This window comes from Wallemia ichthyophaga, assembly GCF_000400465.1.
Source record: "Wallemia ichthyophaga EXF-994 unplaced genomic scaffold scaffold17, whole genome shotgun sequence".
NCBI classification, from domain to species: Eukaryota; Fungi; Basidiomycota; class Wallemiomycetes; order Wallemiales; family Wallemiaceae; genus Wallemia; species Wallemia ichthyophaga.
The window spans coordinates 218,384-240,888 of NW_008806290.1; the positions used below are offsets into that span (position 1 = coordinate 218,384).

The 22,505-nt window shown below is 48.3% G+C and overlaps 11 protein-coding genes across 11 annotated transcripts; 5 read left to right on the plus strand and 6 right to left on the minus strand.

Annotated features, from left to right (window-relative positions):
• Positions 1 to 30: 30 nt before the first annotated feature.
• On the plus strand, positions 31 to 2,967 carry J056_001713 (Minor extracellular protease vpr; the record flags this gene model as incomplete). Its single annotated transcript, XM_009271341.1, has 3 exons — positions 31 to 1,299; positions 1,362 to 2,877; positions 2,930 to 2,967. 3 exons carry the CDS (start codon positions 31 to 33, stop codon positions 2,965 to 2,967), a joined length of 2,823 nt encoding a protein of 940 aa, XP_009269616.1.
• A 55-nt stretch (positions 2,968 to 3,022) lies between these two features.
• On the minus strand, positions 3,023 to 10,865 carry J056_001714 (H(+)/Cl(-) exchange transporter 5; the record flags this gene model as incomplete). The annotated part of the gene is made up of 9 exons (XM_009271342.1): positions 3,023 to 3,309; positions 3,742 to 4,369; positions 4,420 to 6,177; positions 6,245 to 6,282; positions 6,336 to 6,420; positions 6,467 to 6,875; positions 7,039 to 7,252; positions 7,301 to 10,546; positions 10,598 to 10,865. The coding sequence occupies 9 exons, from the start codon at positions 10,863 to 10,865 to the stop codon at positions 3,023 to 3,025; spliced, it is 6,933 nt and encodes a 2,310-aa protein (XP_009269617.1).
• Positions 10,866 to 10,965: 100 nt separating this feature from the next.
• On the plus strand, positions 10,966 to 11,261 carry J056_001715 (uncharacterized protein; the record flags this gene model as incomplete). The annotated part of the gene is made up of 2 exons (XM_009271343.1): positions 10,966 to 11,169; positions 11,220 to 11,261. 2 exons carry the CDS (start codon positions 10,966 to 10,968, stop codon positions 11,259 to 11,261), a joined length of 246 nt encoding a protein of 81 aa, XP_009269618.1.
• Positions 11,262 to 11,302: 41 nt separating this feature from the next.
• On the minus strand, positions 11,303 to 14,079 carry J056_001716 (putative nucleolar complex protein 14; the record flags this gene model as incomplete). The annotated part of the gene is made up of 2 exons (XM_009271344.1): positions 11,303 to 11,707; positions 11,758 to 14,079. 2 exons carry the CDS (start codon positions 14,077 to 14,079, stop codon positions 11,303 to 11,305), a joined length of 2,727 nt encoding a protein of 908 aa, XP_009269619.1.
• Positions 14,080 to 14,142: 63 nt separating this feature from the next.
• J056_001717 (RNA polymerase-associated protein LEO1) lies at positions 14,143 to 15,288 on the minus strand (the record flags this gene model as incomplete). The annotated part of the gene is made up of 1 exon (XM_009271345.1): positions 14,143 to 15,288. One exon carries the CDS (start codon positions 15,286 to 15,288, stop codon positions 14,143 to 14,145), a length of 1,146 nt encoding a protein of 381 aa, XP_009269620.1.
• A 195-nt stretch (positions 15,289 to 15,483) lies between these two features.
• Positions 15,484 to 16,776, plus strand: J056_001718 (Histone deacetylase RPD3; the record flags this gene model as incomplete). Its single annotated transcript, XM_009271346.1, has 2 exons — positions 15,484 to 15,613; positions 15,662 to 16,776. 2 exons carry the CDS (start codon positions 15,484 to 15,486, stop codon positions 16,774 to 16,776), a joined length of 1,245 nt encoding a protein of 414 aa, XP_009269621.1.
• Positions 16,777 to 16,889: 113 nt separating this feature from the next.
• J056_001719 (Pre-mRNA-splicing factor SPF27) lies at positions 16,890 to 17,628 on the minus strand (the record flags this gene model as incomplete). Its single annotated transcript, XM_009271347.1, has 2 exons — positions 16,890 to 17,506; positions 17,556 to 17,628. The coding sequence occupies 2 exons, from the start codon at positions 17,626 to 17,628 to the stop codon at positions 16,890 to 16,892; spliced, it is 690 nt and encodes a 229-aa protein (XP_009269622.1).
• Positions 17,629 to 17,655: 27 nt separating this feature from the next.
• Positions 17,656 to 18,063, plus strand: J056_001720 (V-type proton ATPase subunit F; the record flags this gene model as incomplete). Its single annotated transcript, XM_009271348.1, has 2 exons — positions 17,656 to 17,962; positions 18,011 to 18,063. 2 exons carry the CDS (start codon positions 17,656 to 17,658, stop codon positions 18,061 to 18,063), a joined length of 360 nt encoding a protein of 119 aa, XP_009269623.1.
• Positions 18,064 to 19,513: 1,450 nt separating this feature from the next.
• On the minus strand, positions 19,514 to 20,115 carry J056_001721 (Protein ups1-like protein; the record flags this gene model as incomplete). The annotated part of the gene is made up of 2 exons (XM_009271349.1): positions 19,514 to 20,018; positions 20,081 to 20,115. 2 exons carry the CDS (start codon positions 20,113 to 20,115, stop codon positions 19,514 to 19,516), a joined length of 540 nt encoding a protein of 179 aa, XP_009269624.1.
• A 73-nt stretch (positions 20,116 to 20,188) lies between these two features.
• Positions 20,189 to 21,446, plus strand: J056_001722 (UPF0674 endoplasmic reticulum membrane protein C2G5.01; the record flags this gene model as incomplete). Its single annotated transcript, XM_009271350.1, has 3 exons — positions 20,189 to 20,418; positions 20,464 to 21,142; positions 21,195 to 21,446. The coding sequence occupies 3 exons, from the start codon at positions 20,189 to 20,191 to the stop codon at positions 21,444 to 21,446; spliced, it is 1,161 nt and encodes a 386-aa protein (XP_009269625.1).
• Positions 21,447 to 21,548: 102 nt separating this feature from the next.
• Positions 21,549 to 22,487, minus strand: J056_001723 (uncharacterized protein; the record flags this gene model as incomplete). The annotated part of the gene is made up of 3 exons (XM_009271351.1): positions 21,549 to 21,611; positions 21,668 to 22,114; positions 22,173 to 22,487. 3 exons carry the CDS (start codon positions 22,485 to 22,487, stop codon positions 21,549 to 21,551), a joined length of 825 nt encoding a protein of 274 aa, XP_009269626.1.
• Positions 22,488 to 22,505: the final 18 nt, after the last annotated feature.

Sequence of the window (22,505 nt, forward strand, 5' to 3'; positions counted from 1 at the left end):
CATTTCCTCATTTCTATCCTGTCAACCGTCATGCCCCGGCTGTTTATCATACTTTCCTTCTGTCTCGTAGCATGTACGCTAGCTGTGTCTTCCTGGAGTGATTCCCGCGCGATCCCAAAAACTACTCAATACGCTTTGGAGTTGGCTGATGGCCACGCCCCACACGACTCTCTCTTCCAGCAGCTCCAGTCGCGCGATATTCCATACACACTCACGCAGTCATTCAACTCCCCTGATTTGTTTGTAGGCGCTGCGATACACTTGCAAAACTCGGACCACAGTTATCACCTCCCGTCCCTCGAATCTGTCAAGCATGTTTACCCAATCAACTCCTTTGACAGCCCAAATGCGTTTACAGAGGTGGTGAATACTGAACAGCGCAACTTGGCAGAGTCTTCCTTTACGCCCTCACTTTATCCACTCGTCTCAGGCACTCAGGCACAGCCTTCCTTCTACGCGGTCCAAACACTGTCTCAATCTGTCTTAGACATGTCCGGCCTGGCATACGCCCACGCCCAAAACCTCACTGGTAGCGGGATCTTCATAGCCTTTGTAGACGACGGCGTCGACTATTCCCACCCGGCACTTGGCGGTTGTTTCGGTGCCGGTTGTCCCATCTCCCGCGGCTGGGATCTCGTCGGCGACGCGTACAACACCACCAACAACATCCTCAACCCAGGTCCGCTCCCAATCACGACCTGCAAGTCACACGGCACATCTACGCTCGGTTTCGCTGCATCCCAACTGCGCGAGCTCCCCGGCGGTGCACCTAACGCCACGTACGGCATGTACCGCATATTCGGCTGCCACGGCTCCTCAGGCGACGATGTGCTCGCGATGGGGCTTATTCGCGCGTACGAGGACGGCGCCGACATCATCAACGTCAGTGCCGGTGGCCCAGATGGGTGGACAACGTCTCTCCCCTCCGTCGTCGCCAGCCGTATAGTGCAGCGCGGCAGACATGTCGTCACTAGCGCCGGCAACTACGGCCAGCAGGGTCTCCTCTACTCTAACTCTCCCGCTGGCGGTATAGGTGTGACGCCCGTCGCTGCGCTCGACCTGCCCTACGTTCCCGTTCTCAATGCCTCCCTCACCGTCGCTGAACTGCCTGGCGAGCGCTTCCCATACATCCCCGAAGAGGTGTTCGGAGCAGGCAACGAGACGCGCAGGAGTTATGTCGTTGACGACGCATGTGGGGGCGTAAGCGCCGCCGAAATGGGCAGCCTGGACGACCTGGCGCTCATTATCGACAGCTCCACCGATGAGTGTGACCTCTCCACCAAACTCGCCAATTTAAAGGTAGGTTGACGAGCAAGAGACGAGACTTGATTAACGCGCACTCCTCGCTCACCGCTCCACAGACAGCCAACGCATCGCTGGTGCTCATCACAGACACACACTCCAACCTAACGCAAGCGCCGCACGTGGGCGGACTCGACACAGCGCTCCTGCGTACATCAGTCGCCTCAGCGATTCCGCATAATGGCACGCTCACGCTGCACTACACGCCGCAGCTGACGCACATCCCGCGCGGCGGGCTTGTCGCGCAGTACTCGAGCATGGGGCCGAGTGCCGATGGCTATGGGAAGCCAGCGGTGAGTGCGATAGGCAGCAACATCCCCACCCCGGCACCAAACAACAGCTACATGATTCAGAGTGGTACGTCGTTTAGCGCACCCGTCTACGCATCCCTGCTCGCGCTCCTTCTCGAGAAGCACGCTATAGATGATGTGCATCTCAGTCCGGAGCAAGCTCGCGCCATCATGCTCAACAGCGCCCAAAGTGTTCGGTTAGCTGTGGATGCAGATGACGGCGACGCGTTCACTGTGCTGCAGGGTAATGGACGCACGAGTATCGCTAGAGCACTCGCCGCGTCGGCTTACGCTACACCTGATATAGTCAACCTCAACGATACGTGGGGTGCGGATAGTACGGGCGCGGGCGCTGGCGAGAAAAGCGCGCAGGTCCAGCTCGTCAATCTCTCACAAAAACGCACGACTTACACCCTCGCTCACCACCCCGCCCTCACCGGCTACGTGCTCGAGGAGGGCACTATCCAGCCTAGCACCTATCTGCCTCCGTACTCAAACGACACTGCGACTGTGAAAATGGCGCACAGTGTGTCTGTCGAGCCGCTCTCATCGGTAGATGTCGACATTGTTTTCACTCCGCCCCAGTGCTCCGATCATCGTCTGCCTATTTACAGCGGTTTCATCGAGTTCACAGACGCGCAGGATGTTAATAATACCCTGCACATTAGCTACAATGGTATAGCGGGCAATCTCTCCCAGATGACTATTCTCGATAACACAGACGATTTCTTCCAGCAGGGCTTCCCGGTGCCTTTCACGTACAGAAGCAGTGACAGGACCATGTTGAACGATACAAACACGCTCACCTTTTCCTTGGAGGATGATGATAGACCGGCACTCGTGTACAGACTCGCTGGCCCATCGCCATATTTGAGGATAGATCTCGTGGGCGCGGACACGGAGCGCAATCGCACAACTAGCAGCATCACTATACCCGCACAAGAGAGCAATAACAATAGCAGAAGAACCAGTAGGAGCTTAGCTGATGGCGTGATGGGATGGATGGCTGATCTTCTCGGAGGCACGAACATTAACACCAACACTAACACTCACGTTGACTCTGACGTGAAGAACAACAGCAGCACACTCACCATAAACACCCTAGGTATCTTGTACGAAGAGCTGGGCGTGTCCCGCAATGGCTTCAAGGGGTCCGGTCAGGGATCGTCTTTCTATCGTTACGACATGAACACTTTCGCAGATGGTGCACCCATCCCAACTGGCGAATACAAGTTCTTGCTCAGAGCGCTCAAAGTACACGGCGATGAACATGATAGTGCGGATTGTGGGTGGTATTGAATTTACGTGGATGCTCTACTTACAGTTTCACTCTCCAGACGAATCATGGCTGTCTGACGCGTTCAAGGTCATATAGACGGATTATGTACAATATTTTCTCTTTTCTTTTAATTTACATTTATTATCACACCCTACTGCCCTTCCATATCCTCTTTTTCCGCATTTGCGACTAGATTGTCCATGTCCTGGTCATTGGTGAACCGCGGTCTACTCCCTCTTAAGTTACTAGCAGGTCCACTCTGCCCCTTGAGCGCACTGACATCTTCGCCGTTGTCGAGGTCCTCAACCTCACCAGAAGGGTCACCGGTCTGTTCTGAGCTGATTGTTTTTTCATCCTCAGCTGAGGCATTGACGGCGGTATCCGCTTCTTCATCCCCTTGCACAAATTCGTCGTTCTTGTATTGGTCTTCTCCGTTCACTAAATGTGTCAGGAATGCTAGCCTTTTTGATAAAAAGAACTCACTTTCAAAAGTTAAGGTTGTTATTCAAGTAGATCACACCCCTTTTATACCCTTCATTTAATAGCGTCATTGTTTCGGTGGCTGTGGTGCCTTGACATAATACTGCCGAATTTGGTAATCTAATGCGCTATCCATTGGAGTGGCGTGTGAAATAATAGACTAGTCATGTACTAAAAATGTACAAATGGTGATATGTAAAAAGATATATTGTTCTGAGTTTATTTGTGAAAATGCTATTACGAATGCTGAAACAGTTTGCTGAAATGTGATCCATATTACTATGCTACTCAAACGACTTCAAATACTCTATCCACCGTTTCCTATAGACGACTCCTTGGACTAATGATGTGGTGATTAGCTTTTGCACCCTCACAACGCACCTCACTTACATCCACCAACTGAATCAACCACAAACACCTGCCTTGCTCCCAGCTTTGAGAAGTTGTCGTGCACAAGAGCCATTGGTGCTTCTGGTCTGACTACTAAAGGACTGAGATCACAGTACGCCGATAAGTCGTACGGGTTTGCAGATAGTGGTGCACCATCACACACAACAGTCGAAAACCTCTTAGGAGGATTCCTATTGTTGTTCGATTTACTCGTTGATTGAGTAAGTATGCTGTTCTGTAACGTGTCAAATTGTGCGAATCTCACGCCTGCTGTTGGATTGTGCGAGAGTGAATCTAGAGCGTGCTCTAATTCATTCGCTGCTATATATCCAACCAGTCTTACCACCCCTTCGTCTTCAATTATCAACGGAAATCCTGAGTCAGATAATCCTTTCAAGACCAGGGTATCCAGTTTATCCAGTAACGTACACACTGAATGCTCAACGTCTATCCTTATCACTGGTATCTTCTTTGTTGCGACGTCCGTGACTGAATCTTTGCCAAACTTGTATTCATGCTTTGCATCCAAATACGGAAGCCTGTTCATGTCAATTAACTGGTCGTATATGCCTTTTTGCTCAATAGTATCTGCTAACGTCTTGGCTATCAGAATTGATAGCATCGATGGCTGTTCGAATATCAGCAAGACTAGCAGCAACAGTAACAAACCCAACCCACCACGGCATAATTTAGCGTACCCGTCAGCTCACAAACTATGACAACAAGTGATATTGTCATCCTCGTGACACCAGATAAGGCGGAAGCTGCACCGATCAACGCGTAGATAGCCGTCAACATGCACTTCTCTTGGCCTACGCACTGATTGAATATTGCCAAGTCAGGCATCACTTTCGACCAGTATTCGACAACTAATCCAACCATACGTCCGAAACAAGCACCGACAGCTAGTGTAGGTATGAATATCCCTGCTGGTAACTTCATTCCAAATGTGACTACAGTCAGCACACCTTTAATAATCATAGCTAGTGAGATCGTCTTGAGTATACTCCAAGGTGCCTGTCCTTCTTTTGCACAGAGTGTCGCAAATATACCTTTGAGTTTCTTACCAGACGTTTTGGATGGGCATTCACTTAACAACGTTGAGACTAATTCTGTACCTCCCATCTCAGTTAGTGGGTTGTATGATGATATGACAGCTGTGATCAAGGTAATAAGAACAACTTCGACAATTGGATGTGACTTGACTGCCGTCCTCATTCTAACGTTTTTTCCCCACCAAATGTTAAACTTTGAGAAATATGCACCGTAGATACCCCCTGCTATCGCTATAACAAAGAAGAAAGGCAATTCAAAGAACTTCCAATCCTGATCGTAAGTGACTTGAAACAAAACAGTCTTGCCCGTTCCGAAAGGATCCAAGAACTTCAAAGTAACTGCTGCTAAACTGGCGCAATAGAAAGCTCTCCACATAACTTTCGGTGGGAAATAAGTGCAGACTTCTTCCAACGCGAATAAAACTCCACCGATAGGTGCACCAAACGCAACACTCACACCTGCAGCACAAGCGGCCGAAATAAGCTCTCTTCTTTTAGCTTCATTTGTTTCAAATTTACGTATGAATCTTGAAGTTATGTTTCCAACACAAGCGGCTATCTGAACCATGGGACCTTCTTTTCCTAAATTCAACCCAGATGCTACACTGAAAGCTAACCCGATACATTTGCAGAATAGCGTGCAAACTCCCAAATACCCTCTTATCACAAAGCCGGATAGGATTGCTTTCATCTCTGGTATACCGCTTCCAGCAGCGAAGTACATAACTGGATAAGCTTGTACATCGCCTGATTGAGATTTCTCAGCTGTAGGTTTTGATTGTAGGTTATTTGTATCATACTGAGCACCACCCGGGTCGCTGTGTGCGAGCAATTCTTCCTCAAGGTCGCTCGAAGAAGACTCATTACCCCCATCGCTGCTTGACTTTCTTGAAATCGAGCGTGAATGTAATGAAGCTGTCTTATTTGCGTCATTACTGTAGAGATAATTGCTGATGGAGTCCCTGTGAGAACTTAAAGAAGGTTGCGGTACAATTGAGGCAGGAGAAGGGGTAGAAGTTGATTGCCTGCGTCCAGAAGCGGCGTGATGATATGCGTCTAGGTGTGCCGTGCTCGAATTGTTCACCCAAGGAGCATCGGATGCAGAAATGTAGACGGTGATGACGGATGATATAAAAGCAAATCCGACAGCTAGTGTCATATTAGCCAATCTTGCCGAGCGCTTTCCAAGTTTTTCCTCCCAACTTATCCAGTCTGGACAATCTGTCGACGTTGAGAAGAGTGAGATAACGTTGTTGTCTTGGTTTATAGTATAGTTGTTATCGCAGCAGAACTGCTTGGATTGGAGGTAAGATGATGAGCAATAGCCTGATTTAAAGCTGAACAGGAATGATTCCGTGCGTACTATTGAAAAAGCGATAATCTGTAGTGATGTCAGGTGATACCAGATGACGTCAGGGATGTTGAGATATGAAAACAATGATACGCACGGCTGTAACTATTCCTATTATAGTAACAGCAATCCAGCCTGTAAAAAAGGATGTGTGAGTAGTTGAGATAGAAATATCAAACCAAACAAACCCTGTGCTCTATCGAAAGACTTGTAAATGAATCCACGGATACCTTTCTTTCTAAGCAAGCGCCTAAGCCTTACGCCCTCCTTAACCTGTCCAATTTCAGCTGAAAATATCCAGAAAAACACAGCAAATCACCTTATCGTGGATGTAATCAATTGAAGTGTGAGTGTGAGCGTATGTGCGAACACCTTTGCCAGATTCGACCATATCATTCTCGTAAAAGTCATCGTATCCGCGCTTGTATTTGTTGGCTTGTCTGCTAATAGCTTTACCGAGGGTTTTTGAACCAAGGTAACTAGGAGCAGGGCTAGGAGGGTTAAGTAGTGGAGTGCGTTCACCCAGGCTGTGTCCAGGGAAAGGAGTTCTTGGGAATAGAGCTCGGGTATTTGAAGTGCTACTCAAGTTATTCGAGTTGCTCATGTTTTCTGAAGGTAATGGTGGTAAAGTCACACGCGGATTCTTAACCGTGTCGCTGCCGCTAGCGTTGTTCGGCTGCATTCTCCTCTCAAACAGAGTTGGTTTGGTGGAGTTGATGGTGACCCTTCTGGAATGAAATTAGCCACGATATTAGCGGGATATCAAGTATCCTAATCAATCGCACAAACTTTCTATTCATTTGAGATTATCGTCGTCATCCTCAGAGCCATATATACACTCGGATAAAAAGGTATCGGTATCTTCATATTTACATTCTACAAGGAAATCACTTAAGTAGCTTATTCAATGCCTTCTCCACGTTAAAGCCCGTCTGCTCAAGTGCTTCAATGGCTTGTGGTCTATCAAAACCCATATTGACCAACTGCTTTACCTGCTTTATATCATCATCCTCTGGTTCATTAAGGCGCGGCGGCAGATTTGGCTTGGCTGTGTTTTCTGCCTGCTCACTGCCTGGTGATTTGACGCTAAATGTCTCGCTAAAATCTACCAATGACGTCAGTCAATAGCTCAATAATAATTAACTAAACACACCATCGAATGCTTTATTTGGAGCTGCCTTGTTAGATGTACCAGGTTGATCGAAATCAGCGACGAAATCAAAGGCCTCATCATTCTCAAAGTCATTCTGATCCCCATTAACGTTACCAGCCGCAATTTGAGCAGCAGGTAGATCACCAAATGAAGTATCAAACTCATCTTCATCTTTATCATCTTTCTCATTCTTATCAAATGCCCCACTTCCCATCATAGCTTCAAATGGATTTTTGTTGCTTGATTCTTTCTGTGCAGATGCAGATGTATCCGTTGGGAATGACGCGAAAGCATCATCGAATTCATCTTTGTTAGGATTGAGATTAGGTGGTTGTGCTGACAACTCTGGTAATTCCTCTGGTCCCTCATCGTCATCACTTGAGACATCACCACGTTCCTTTCCTTTAGAGTGAGTGGTTGTGGTTGTGGTTGTAGGAGGTGGTGTGAAGCTGTCAAATGGTGATGAGACATCGTGCTTCTCAGCAGCAGGTGGTGGTACAATCTCAGCTGTTGACGCTGTTGGTGTGAAGCTATCAAATGGCGATGAGTCTGTAGCAGATGAATGCCCATACGCTCCCGTCGACGCAGCCGGTGCAAAGCTCTCATCGAAAGCTGCTCTAGAGTTGTCCATATTCGCCTTGTCTGACTTGCTATTGCTATCGAATCCCCTAAAAGCATCATCGAAATCAGAAACGGACACAGGTGCAGATTCATTTACGTTTATCTTGTCGCTTGCCTTCAAATTAGCATCATCATTAGCGTCCTCTGATTTGACTACTCTGGGCTCGTTTTCACCTTCTTCCACACCCATCTTGCTGAATTGATCTTGGAAAGGTGTCAAAGCAATTCCAGTGCCTTTGTTAGACTCAGACTCCACCTCAGCGGCAGCGTTCATGTCAGTCAAATGACTATCGCGAGTATCATTAGCATCATGAGCACCGTCATACTCATCGTGGCCACCTGCTCCAGCGAACGGATCCTCATCTACCAATTCATCATCTTGAGCGCGTGTACCTTTGAATGCCTCCTCGTCTTTTATCGCGGTAGTCGCAGAAGCTGAGGGAGTGAGGCTATCGAATGGGTTTGTTGATTTGGCTGATGCAGGGCTCAAGACGCTTGAGACGTCTTGGTGTTCATGATGAGCTTCGCTGTCTGGACTGATTGGGAGGGCGGTTGCAGCAGCCATATCAAGCGCCGGCGAGAGATTCTTGTCGTCTAGATTTTCTGCAGTTGACGTTGCATCTGTTGTATCTTTTACGTTTGCTGCGGTTGTTATATCGGACCTATCAGTTGCATCTGCTGCATGCTCATCCATAGCCACTGGGGTGTCCAAATCCTCAGCCTTAACGCTTGGATGAACTCTAGAGTCTTCAATCCCCTTGAGCGTGTCATCCAACTCCTCATCACCAGGCGGAGGGAGAGCGACAGCCGGATCGACATTACTATACCTCTTGAGCTCATCTGCAGCCAAATCCCTATCACTTTCTGCCAATCTAAGCTGCTCCACTGCATCCTCATTCTCGCCATGAGCCACCACCTTCGTCTCTCTCAACTCGGACAAGCTCTGACGCATATCAGTCGTATGTTTACTAATCTCCAACACCTTGGCTTTGACCACTCTAGCCTCCTCCTTCTCGCGCATGTAAGCCGTCTCAAGTTCAGCTCTCTCGACTTTCAGTGCGGAAACGTCACTCTCTGCGCTGATGAGCTCATGGTCGAGGCGGCGGCGCTCGGCGGTAACTTCCGTCAGCTTAACCTGTAGGTCACTGACGAGGTGCGCTTCTGTGTCGTGCGCTTTATGCGCGTTGCTCAGTCGATGCTCTAGATTAAGGCGCTCTGCATCTCCCGCCTCCACAAGCCGCTCTAGCTCCGCACGTCGTGTTTGGTAGTCGGACAACGCGCGGTCCGTCGCGGATAGCTGCCCTCGCGCTGCTTCAGCCGCCACTGCGTCCTCGTGTAGCTTTGTCTGCTGTACATCGGAGTCGCCGAGGAGATCGTCAACGAGTGCTGTGCGTGGCTGCGCGTGTTCGCTGGGGTTTTCGAAAGGTGATCTGGCTTGTGATTGTGGTTGTGGGGTTGATTGTGGTTGTTGTTGTTGTGGCTGTGGCTGCTGCTGCTGCTGTTGTGCAGGCGAATTCTGCCAGCCAGTCACACCCTGTTGCAATGCATTTGGCTGCGAACCGCTAAACTGCGCAGAAAGACCAGTAGACTGCGCCGACAAGCCTGTACCCTGAGCAGACAAGCCTGTACCCTGAGCAGACAAGCCTGTGGGCTGGGTCGAGAGAGGAGGAGGAGCGCCGCTATGCTGAGGCTGCAAATCAGACTCATCGCCCATGAGATCAAAAAGGTCGTCTGTAGGTTTGCGTGGAGTTGTAGAAGCATTAGCAGCAGTACCTGGCATTCGCGACGATGCAGGTATTAATGAATCGGGTAAGGTGGGAGGGAGTGGATTGCCAGCGAGGCAGCGGTGGATGAGATGCATAGCAATTGCAAATTCGTCCTTGGAGAGACTGCCGGACTTTCTGACATCCGCTAAATCCCACACATTCGCTAAGACGTCTATGGGGAGACCTGATTTACTGAAAAAGTCGACAGCTTTGTCAGCTTCCAAGACGCCGTTTCCGGAGGGGTTGAGGGATTTGTAGAAACCGTCGTAGTTGCTCTTTTCTTGAGGGGATATTTCTGTGTTGAGTGGAGTGTGTGGAGTGTGTGGAGTGTTTGCTGGAGTATTTTGCGTAGGTAACTGAGGTGAGTCGGTGTCACCGACAGCAGCAAATCTAACCTGACGACTTGGTGGAGGAGAACCAGGCTGAGTGCTGCCAGTTGATTGTCTCGGAATTGGAGAAGATAAGTTTCTACCCCCAGAAATCTGCTCGTAAAAGCCTTGTGGGAGTGTTTGAGGGAGACTTGCGATGGATTTGTTCATATAACACTGAATCAAGTGCATACCAATAATGAAATCAGTCAAATCAAGTGAACCGCGATTTTGAGTGTCAGCGAGGTTCCAAATCTGGCCAAGAACCTCAAAAGGCAGTTTGCTCTTTATGAAGATATCTCTTGCCTTATCGCCGCTGAGGAGACCGTTTGTTGGACCAGAACCAGCGAATATCTTGGTAAAGCGAGATTTTTCATCGATTTGAACTGGAGGAGGTGAGTTGGAGGGGTTTGAGTGTGCAATAGGGGAAGAAACAGGTGATGAGATTGCAGGCGGAGGAGGAATACCATCGAATTGAGGAATAGGCCCAGCTGTGAGGGGAGTGAGTGGGTGTATCTACCACCAAAAACCACCAAACACACGCTTATCAACGAGATCATCGCTAACAGGCTGATTGTTCTGTACATGGCCAATCAGCCTCAAAGCCACGCTGAATCCAGGCTGATCGAGGAACCCGTTGTTGTTTCTATCTGAAAGTTGCCAGATTTGGCCCAGTTGTAAAGGGGCAAGACCAGAGTAGCTGAAGAACGCCACTGCTGATTCCCCAGATACGATCCCATTTCCCTTCTCTGCGATGGAGTAGAAGTGTGCAAACGCATGCCTCTCTGATGGCGTCAGAGATAAGTTCATTGAATTTTTATTTAATTTAATTTAATTAATTTTATTTCTTGTCTTGGTGGTTACGTTACAACAGATCTCCCGCTTAGTCCATGCCCACGTGATTTGAGCGATGGCCCCACTCACGCTCACCAAAGCACTAAAAGACAAAAAACCAAAATCCCAAATCCACAAGCACTGCGATAAACTCTCTTACATCGCCCTATTATCCTTCTTGCAGCGCACTGCTATGGAGACTAGAATCGTTTCCCAAGAAATCCACGGCCACGACAACAACAGGCTAATGACACGCAGGGAAGTTGGGAGAGCAGGCAGAGTGAGTTCCGTGTTTTCTTGCCTAGTTCCCCTCCAACTAACCCATACAAGCGCGTTTTGAGACGCGTAAATGGAAATCAAGAACAGCCATAAAATGAATAAATAATGTAAATCCATGTAATTTATATAGGGTCTCATTTCCCTGCCATCTTCTTGAACTTGGCCTTGGCTTTCTGTTCACTCTTCTCTTCTGCCCTCTCATCACCCAATTGATCCACTTTCTTACGCATTTTATCCTCATATTTATCCAGCTCCTCTCTGCGTTCCTTCTGCTTATGCCCTGCGATGAACTTGGCATCTTTACGCAACTCCCGTATAGCTCCCTTTCTCTCCGCCTTAACCTCTGCCTTGAGTTTCGATGTTGCGGCTCGATCGTGATCTGGATCGTATCTCCTATCTGCGTTATAGTTCTCTTCAAACTTAGGTACGAGCGAGTTGATAGCGATTTGTTTGTGTTGCTGCATTCTCAATGGTCTGCGCGATTGTTTCGCAAATTTTACCTGATTGCCAAGCTGTTGTAGGGTGTTTTCTGTCTTATTCTGAGGGTATGTGAGCCTAACACTGACAATTCACTACCACTTTAACTCACTTTCACGCTTCCCAACATTCCCCTCTTCTCGACCATCCTCAAACTCCCAACGAGTGGATCAAACGCTTCGATGAATCCATCAAGCGCACTCCACATTTGCGCTGCTTCGCGGGAAATCGTGAGTATCCTATCCATCACGTCTACCTTGGCTTGTTGTTGGTCAGACTGTGAATTTGATTCGCTTTGAGTGAGCATGTCTCTGAGGTTCGTATCACTTGGCGTAACAACCGGGTTATTCATCGCCACTCCCCGCAATCGCCCTACATCAGGAACTGGATGCTGTCCCGGAACATTCATTTCCCTGCCAACTCCACCCAGAATAAGCACACTGCTAATCAGAAAGTTTACTACTTCCGGTATGAATCTCTTTGAGTAATGTTCATACTGCAAAGAAATGCCGCAAAGTACCAAACCTTTGATTATATCACTCAAACTCCTTATGCGCGCCTGTGAGAGGTATTGTCCGATAAGCAGTTGTGCTGCAGATCCTACAGGATGACTGTAGTCGGAAGTTGACCACACAACACCAACTACCCTAAGTATACTCAGTTCAGGTATCCCTGGCCACGTTTTGCTCTTATCGTTCGTCGCGCCGGCTGAGACACCCTTGTTGAAATTCCGCTCAAGTAGCTCGAGCTTCTGTTTGAATATATCGGCTGATGGGATTGGCAGTAGTTTTGTGAGCTGCTCAATATGACGAGAAATGGTCTCCATTATCTTCATGTCGACACTCGTTGACGCTGTGTATAGGAGGTGGTCGAGTAGAACGCCATTAAAGAGCGCCAACTTTGCTTTGTTTTCTTCACCTAATTCGGGGTGATAGAGTGTGCGTATTCTCTCAATCATTATTGGGATTTGAGAAGGCTGGATGTTGTTAGATTCAACAATGTCCATGAATTCATCGTGATTCGATGGGCATTCAAAGGTGTATGGGAGGTTTGAGGAGGTATTTGAGGGTGTTTTTGATGACTTTTTCTTGCTACTAACTAGGTTCTCTACTGGTGCATCATTTTTCTGTGGCATATCACCGAGTTCGCCTTCATTTGATTCAGCGATGCTATCTTCAGAGTCGTCAGAGTCACCGTCTTGGTAATTCTCCCCCTCCTCATTGACATCCTCATGATCCTCATCATCACTTTGCTCACTATCATCACCACCAAGACCCTTACCAATACCATAAGACTCGGCATTTTCCACTTGTTCATCATCTGAGGGGTTTTCATCGTCATGACTTTCATTCTCAGCCTCCTCTTCTTCTTCACGAGCACGTTGTCTTTTCGCAGCAAAACCACCGGTGGGATTGGTAACTTGAGAGTCATCCTCGCCTCTCATTCTAAGCAATCTTGCCTTCTCATTCTTTTCAAGTTCTTCTCTAGCTTCGAAAGCCACTTCAGCGTCAGATTTGAGTCGATCGGTAGGTTTTGCGCGTCTATCGAAGGCCAATTGTCTAACGAATTGGTCGTAATCTTCGTTACCGCTCTTGTCTCCTTTGTAAGGGGCATTCCTTTCTCTATTCTTTCTCTCCTTCTCCTTGTCATTTTCTGCTGTACCATCAAAAAGCAGCCCTTTAATATCATCAAGATCAGCATCAACTTGTTCTCTAAGCGCATCGTCATCTTCACGCTGCTGCTGTCTTTCCATTTTGTGTGCTTTAGATTTAGTGATGAGTTCCTCCATGACCTCTGCCTTAGTTTTGCGTCGAGGGGGTGCATCTGGGTGAGAGTAATCGATGGGTTCTTCCTCCTCGCCGTCACCAAAGCCGCCGAAAGCGTCAAAACGAGTACTCTCGGCGGGGTCGTCATCATCGGCCAGACCAGCATTAGCAAAGTCATCGTTAAGAGCGAGGCTCTGGCCGTAATGAGTCAATTCATCATTATCTTCGAGATTGTAGTCGGCGTTGTTTCGAGTACGTTTGCCAGTATTGGCCTTCTCGGCCTGGTATCGCTCGAGCATCCTATCCTCCTCGTCGAGAGTTGGGTCCTGCTCGCCAAACCTCCTGTCTTTGAATTGGCCTGTTCTGTTTCGGTTCTGGAGTGCAGGCAGCAGTGCTTCTTTACGACTGTCTATACCGGCTTGCTTGGCTTTGGCGGGTGCACCGAGGCTGCCAATAACTTTTCTACCGCCCACATTATGCTTGAGGCGCTGCACTTGAGTATCGAACTTGTTAAATTTTGAGTGTATATCGCTGCTGACCTTCTTCTTCTTTTCTTTGTCGGAAGGAGTGGTGGATGTGCCTTCGAACTTTCTCTTGTTTGGCTGCTGGTGTTTATTTATCCCTGCATTCTGCACTGTTTGCTGGAGTTGCTTCAGTTGTGAAGGCATTCGTGGGAGAAACGGAGAGAGAAGGCATAAAGATATTAATGATATAAATACACAAGGACACTTCTAATCCTCCTCATCAGATTCTACACGCTTCTTATAAACCTTCTTCTCCTGCTCGATGCGGTTTTCTGCGTCTTCAAGTGAGTCAAGCGAGTGTTGACCGTCGTCGTCTTCTTCGTCGTCAATTCCTTCTTCCATAGCGCCGTCCTCTTCATCCTCCACGACGAATCCATCATCTTGGTCTTTTTCGTAGGTTCCTCGTGCACCTATACGCCTCGAGGCAGCTGCCCTACTAAGATCATCATCATCACTACTCCAATCGAGGTTGTGTCCAGAAGCAATGGCTTCCTTCTTCGCGGCAGCTCTCTCCATTTTAGCTTTGTTACGCGCAGATTTCTTATCATCTTCCATCTTTTTAAGGAGTTCCTTGTGTGGATCCTTGGATTCTGTTTCTTTATCGACCATTTTCATCTTTGCAGCCTTAAAGTGCTTGTCATTGACAGTCGACGCGTACTTCTTGTGTACATTTGAAGCCAGTGAAGGTGGTACAAAATTGAGCTGGGTGTCAATCACGCTATCGCCCATAACGACCTGATTCTTTTCGTGATGCAAGAAAGCGAATTGACGGGGATTTGTACGAGTTTCAGTGTCCGCGTCATGATTGAGGTTTATATCATACATCTCTTTTCCCACTTGCAAGCTCAAGCTGCCGTCAGACCAGCGAATGAATCTGCTGTTGGATTGTGCAATTGTGTGGCCATCCTCATCTTGATTCCACCTCCATCTGATAGTATTTGAAGTATTGGCGTTTGAAGGTAGATTCTTATCATCATCTTCAAACGTCTGCCTATCAAAACCAGCAGATTGTATGTTTAAAAAGTTTGGGATTCTGGCAAGTGAATTGTAGGTGGATGTGCGTATAGGTGGGAGATTGTTTATATCCATCGTAGCTGTCCTGACTTGCTCAAGGATAACGCCATCATTAGGCATATCCTCTTCATTGTATTCCAAGGGGTTATTGGTAGGTTGTGTGTGAGCTTCATCCGTGTCATTGTTCTTGTCGTCATTCTTGTCGTCGTTGTCGTCGTTGTCGTCATTAAAACCATTAAATTGATTCAAAACCCCAGAATTTCCGTGATTATCGACATTCTCACCACTCACACCACCTTCTCCAAATAAATCGTCCATCAAATCATCGTTATCAGACATATTCACCGGCTGTTGGTCGTTTCAATCCAACCAATCATGTTCAATCCGAGTACGTCTTCCAGTTCAAATAAAAGGGTCTGTTACTTCCATGATAGCGATATTGGCCATTACCACTACGGTCCGAACCACCCCATGAAGCCTACTAGAGTAAATATGTGTCATAGCCTTGTTATGAATTATGGACTCTACAATAAAATGGAAATCTACCGCGCTAAACCTGCGACGCGTAAGGAAATGACTCAGTTCCACACGGATGAGTATGTAGACTTCTTGAATAGAATTTCACCGGACAATATGGATTCCTATGCCAAAGAGCAAGCCAAGTGTGGGTGTTATCACTGTTTCTTCTTTGCTGTTTTAACACCACTGCCAGTCAACGTAGGCGATGATTGCCCTGTTTTCGATGGTCTGTTCGAGTATTGCTCCATTTCTGCAGGTGGTTCAATGGAGGGTGCCGCTCGACTCAGCCGCAACAAGACAGATATTGCCATTAACTGGGCTGGTGGTCTCCATCACGCTAAGAAAGCTGAAGCTTCCGGTTTCTGCTACATCAACGACATTGTTCTCGGGATCCTCGAACTCCTCCGCTACCACGACCGCGTCCTCTACATCGATATCGACATCCATCACGGCGATGGAGTCGAAGAGGCATTCTACACCACTGACCGTGTCATGACGGTATCCTTCCACAAATTCGGTGAATATTTTCCAGGTACGGGCGACCTCAAAGATATAGGTTTGGGGAAGGGAAGGAAATATTCCTTGAACGTGCCTTTGCGAGACGGGATAACGGATAGCAACTACCAGTCGATATTCGAGCCAGTAATCGAACACGTCATGTCGTGGTACAAGCCGAGTGCCGTGGTGCTCCAAAGCGGCTCCGACAGCTTAAGCGGGGACAAGCTGGGCTGTTTCAACTTGAGCATGCGCGGGCACGCCAACTGCGTGTCGTTTGTGAAGAAATTTAACCTCCCCCTCCTCCTACTCGGCGGGGGCGGGTACACGATCCGCAACGTCAGTCGCGCGTGGGCGTACGAGACGGGTATTGCCGTCGGGCAGGAACTCAGCCCTCATCTACCAATCACTGAGTACCACGACTACTTCGCCCCTTCACATACACTCGACGTACCCGCTTCCAACATGGAAGACCTCAATACTAAGCAGTACTTGTTTAATTTGAAAGCAGCCATTTTCGAGAACCTCCGCGATATAGACTTTACTCCTAGCGTTCAACTCCAGCCCGTACCACGTATGCTTCATGACGACGACGACGATCATGTCCTTGAAGACCGCGATGACCCCAACTCTAGACGCCCGCAGAGATTGTGGGATAGAAACGTGCAGAGGGACGACGAGTTTAGCGACAGCGACGGCGAGGGTGAGGGTGAGAATGCGAGCGGTATTCGTGGTGTGCGTGCCAAACTTAACGGCGATTCTAACGCCAGACGGAATGAACAGAGCTATGCGAGTACACAGCCGGTTATATGATAAAACATAGCAAACGAAATCTAACAAGGTAAAACTTGATGTAATATTACATGGACATATAAAACGGCGTATGCGTACTGCTTAATGCTTGCTGCCAACTATAACATGGGTGATCAGCTGGCGTGTAAACCACTCCCACTCATACTCGCGCGTAACTGCATCTCTCTCTCGGCCAACTCAGCCAGATGAACCTGCAAGGCCAGTGAGCCGACCTGCAATTCGAGATTACTGCTGACGAGCGCAGACCAGTTCTTCTCGAGTGCATTGAGTCTATCGCCCAACTTGCCCTGTTCAGTCTTGCGCAATCTGTTGATATCGACAACCCTGTCGCGGGTGTGTTGCGAGTGAGTCTCCAACATCCGCGCGTCATTGTCGAGGGAATGATTAGAGACTTTCCACGCGTTTGCGCCGAGTGCAGTGAGTAATTCAAGATTGCTTGTTCGCTGTTGCTGGTATTCGGCGGTAATTGCGGCTGCGTTGAGCGACTGCTTCCATGGCGATTCCGCGGTGCTGCCGTCGCTGCCCTCAACATCCTCGGGCTCGGCCAGGGCATAACGGGAGCCGTCGAAGGCTGTGAGAGGGCTGCCGTGACCCACCCGCTCCAATTCCTGCGTGAGGAGGTGGCTAGAGGAGAGCGACGTAGATTCGTGTGGAGAAATATCGCTTGCTGGATTTGTATCGCCACTCCTCATTTCCTCAGCTACAAGACGTGCGGCGGCATCGCGCAGGTCTGGAGGTGGATAATGAGCGTGGAGTAGAGCGGGATACCAGCCACCCACGCTGATCGCTATCGATCTCCCTATCGTAGTAAGGCAGGCTGTCTAATTTGTAGTCTGCCTGCGTCGCTGACATGGCTGTACCGGTTCAAGGAGCACTTCCATGGCCACCAAACGCACACTTATTGCAGCTATAGGCGATGACGATACAATAACGGGGCTGCTGTTGGCCGGCATCGGCAATGTGGACGAGGGGAGCGAGAAGAAGCAATCCAACTTCTACGTCCACGAGCAGCACGCGCAGTTGAGTGTGTTGGAGGACCATTTCAGGCAATTCACGCAGGAGAGAGAGGATATAGCCATTCTACTGATAAATCAGCACATCGCTGAGCTTATTCGCCCGCTTGTTGAAAAGTATACGCAGCCATTCCCTGCGCTGCTTGAGATTCCATCCAAGGAGCATCCCTACGGTGGGGATATATACTACACACAACACCCTCCCTTACACTTACCCACAGACCCAGAAAAGGATACCATCCTTAAACGCGTGCAGAAATTAGTCGGCGATTAGGTAACCCTTAATGCTATCTAATTGGGTATTGCTGATTTCATACTCATAACAGCCGCGCTCAGATTCTTGATAAGGCTACACAAGCTCAAACATTGTATGATTATAATCAATATATCGCATTTATGGCTCGTGACGTCTGTTTGGAGAAGAGTCCAAATTTGCTGTCTTGGATGAGTGCAACGTCCATGTGAATTGCGCGTAGTATACTACACTTACTCAATAATATAAAGATTGACAAGACCACTCGCAATGTGTCTCCTTCATCCTTATCTGCTAATCTAGTGAAAAACACCGAGGAAAATGCACAAGCGAATACGCAGGAGAGAAGCCACAAAAGCGGCCTAAAAAGCGGCAAAGTTACTCTTAAATGCAGCTTCAGCCAGTGTATCAAAGGGGATGTGAAAATCTTGTTTGGAAACTTGTCTTAGAATGACAACAAGGTGAGCCAAATCAGTAGATGAGAGAGGAGTGTATATTCTCAGTCAAAATTCCAAGCATTTAGCTAAATCAAATGCACTCAATCATTTATTAGAGATTGTTCTGGAATTAGTCTGATAGAGTGAAATAATTAGTCTTGAAAGCTAGCAGCGTGTGCAGAAGCGTTGATGATGAAAGGCTAACCATAATGCCTTAAGCTTCATCGGCATGTTCAGCGCTATGATATTAGTTTCCCTCGTGAAGACTCCTCTTGTGTTGTAACAATTTCCCACACTGCGTAAAGTGCGTATCAAGCATGTTGCATTTAAAGGGCTTTTCTGCTGGAAGATTGTTATGGGGTTATGGATGTTTGTTAAGCTTGCCAAGCTTTGGCTTTCTGAGATGGAGTGGGGTAGGATTGTTCAACTCGACGTCTGGCTGCTAACAGTGTAAGCCTGGGCCTGTATTATAAATGACCATTCGAAGCGTCTCTAGGTCGCAATAACTTACTCATTCTGCGCTGTGGTTCCTCCTGGTCATAAAATTTTGGCCTGGAAGTTGGATTATCGCCCAGTACCTGTTTGAGATGCTCATAACTCGTTGAGCTGCTGGTGTTAATGAATTAATGGGTGTTTGTATCTTGGTGAATTGAAATATACAGAGAAGTGGGTGAATACCAAGGCGAAGATACTCCTCCGGATAACAAGTAAATCACATCAAAATTACTCCTAAACTTGAACTGCTTAGCTCTGTGCCAGCAATTATGTTGAAATTTGTTTCAAGTTCTTATGTTTGTCTGTTCAGCCAGGATTCAAAATTTTCATTCACGCTGCTGAGAGTGCACCGATATCAAACCAAATCGCTTAGCAAGGAAATCATAGATATACGCTGACCAAAGCATTATGTATGTCAGCCAGCAACAAAGTCAATCGAAATAACAAATTCATTTAATATACAATTCCATAACAAGAGCAAGAAGAACGGCGAAAAACCTAAACAGTTGTAGTGTATTATACAATCCAATCTCTATAACTCATATGAGCTGCTCTAGCGTATGCAAATACCCTGCCCGCTGTTTATGCAATCCCTTCTGAAACCGCTTGATAGTGTAATTCTCGATCCGTGAGCGCATAACATGCACGCCGATATCCATCCACGAGGAGGTAGATTTGCCGATGTTACTTATAACAGTAGCGTGAGTGTAGTGTTCTGTCTGTGAGTTGTTGTTGCACCCGCTAAAGCGCGCATCCTCCACCAAGCGCATCAGCTTAACGTGATCGATGTTATACGACTTGCACTCGAGCGTCTCCCCCACGGCATCCACGCGACTCTCCTCCACCACCCAGCTCTCTGCCCGCTCGACGAGGTTCTTCGGCAGCCATTTGGGCAGCTGGCCGCGTTTGAGGATGAGGCGTGTGCTGTGCAGCGTGTTGTCGGGTGCCACTGCCCGCCTGAGCACATCCACACTGACGATATGGCCCGCGAATGGGTTTGGGTAGCGAAGGAAGAAGGCCCTGGCACACAAGTTGAACGGGAAGCTGCGGGGAGTGAGAGGGCGAACACACCTAAACACTAGAAACACTAGAAACACTAGACACACTCGTAGACGCTGCTTATCGAGAAGCTGTTCACCATCCTTCTCCTTCTTGGTTGCGGTCCAAGAGAAGCGAGCGTTGGTTACGTTCCACCAACACATATCACATATCGCATGGCAGACAGCACCCCATCGAGACTGAGCAACGTCTTCAAGACTTTCATGCCTCCGCCTCGCACTGGTCTCGCAGACTCCAACTACACAGGCGTCGAGCTGCAGTGGAAGATGTTCGTCATCAGGCCTGCGCTGTTCAAGTGGGATCTGATTGGATTGGCGTTGGTATTGGTCTACATTCTCTGGTCATTTGTTGGTCGCCGCTGGAACAAGCGTATTGCGGATAGCTGGTGGGTAGCGTAGCGGGACACGTGCACAAACTCACACTTAATCAGGGCCAACCACTGGCGCGCAGTGATCAACAAGCAAGTAGCCGTAGTCAATGTCTTCAAGCACTCGCCCACCTTGGCCGACGGCCCCACAGATTTCCTGACTTATGCGAGTGGCCGTCGCGGAATGGAGAGGCTGTACACGCACATACACACCCGCCCCCGCCACGACATCTTCCAGCAACTGTTCAACACGGCCTGGTCACTCGTAGACTTCAACGCCGACTCGGCAGATAACGTCTCCATCACTGCCACACTCACACCCGGCGCGGGCGGCCAGGATGTCGGCTTCGTCTATGCCCTCGTGCGTAAGAGCAAAATGACAAATCTGCGCAAGAAACGTTTTGATTTGGGTCTCACCAGGACCGTCGATGGGGGTGAGGACTGGACGGATTTCGCTCCGATGGCCGAAGTACACGCGCTGGCTACGTCTTTCGCTAAACCGCACCTCACTGGCTTAGTGGAGACGGTGCGCGAGAAGGGCGATCTGCTCAATTGGCTCATCATCTCAGACCAGCCCGCTGCGAAACCCACAAAGGGGCCACTCAACCCAGACGAGAAAGAGAGAGTGATCGAATTGAATTTGAGACTGCCGGAAGATGTCACCGCGCTTACTCCTTATATCATGCTCGTATTTAACCTCATCGACGCCATTCACCTCCAGAAACTCTCCCTTAATGCTGATGTGAGTTGGTTGGTGTGTTCTAGCATTGCGCTTAATCTAACAACTCCATCAGACTCTCCGCCGCTTACAAAAGAATCGCGTCGAGCTAGGCGCTTCTCTCGCTAAGGAATACGCTAAACAACTCGAAGATGAAGAAGAAGAGAGGACTGGCAAGTCGGCAGAAGAGCGCAAACGCATTGCCAAGAAAGCCATCGAGGATGCCAAGTATGAGAAAATGTCCAACGAAGATAGACGCAAATATGAAGAAAAAGAGCGCAAAAAGGTGGCTAGGAAGGCGCAACCCAAGCCAAAAATGAAGCGTTAGCCTGGTCGATAGAGTTGAAAATTTAATAAAAATATACAACAAATGGAATATAACCTGATTTACCAATGAATAATCCCATCTTTCACTCATCTCTGCCATGTTTCAGTTGTGTTTCGCAAAACTCTCATCCAGCTTGAGTGCATTTATTGTCCTGAGCTTCTCCACCTACCCAAGGCATTGTGTTAGTGGTGTATGCCTCACAATACACTAACAATCCCCACCAATCTGACGAAATCTGGCTCGCGCACGACTCGAAGAATGGATTCAGTGAGCAGCTCGTCATTCTCGACGTTAACATTCACATTATCAGCGCCTTCCATCTCCCTAAATGTAGTGCCAGAGTCAACCAAGTTACATCTCCTACGTTTCTGACTGGGAGAGGGGGCTGAGAAGCCCGTTTGGGAGTGTCTCAAAGACTGGCTGAGCTGTAATTGCGTCTGTGTTTGTAATTGTGTCGGAGGAGGCATAAATGTACTTGACTGGCTGGCTGATGGCACTCCAGACATGCTGTTCAATCTGTTCAAATTTTCCTTTTTCCCATTTTCACATCTGAGCAGAGGAATCGTGTCATTGGCAGCGACGCAATCGACTCCAAGTCTTCGAATACGACCTACAAACTCCATAGCCGAGGCGTTTGTCGTGAATGTTATCTGGAATCTGCCATCGGACTTGTGTGGTGGGGTGTGGGCGTAGGCTATTTGAGCTACTGTAATATACGCCACTTACATGCTTCACCATGACTATATTCTCTTTGAAAATCACCTTGGGCGATGCTGTACCTATCTCCACTGTTTCCTGCGACTCGTTTAATGGCGCATTGAGCACACCAAGTTTCGACTTTACCATCGTATCAACGCTACCACTCTCATACGTTATGCAAACCGTCAGCCTCCCCTTTTCCCCCTCTCGCCCATCTCTCTCCGCGTGCGAGATCTCCAGCGTTGCGGCCATCGATGGAGAAATGAACGTTGACCAGTGTTGCGCGTCTATTTGCGACGATCTGAGATATTTCTTCAGTGGGAAACGCAGCGTAGTCGACATGGGTTATGGATGTTGTCA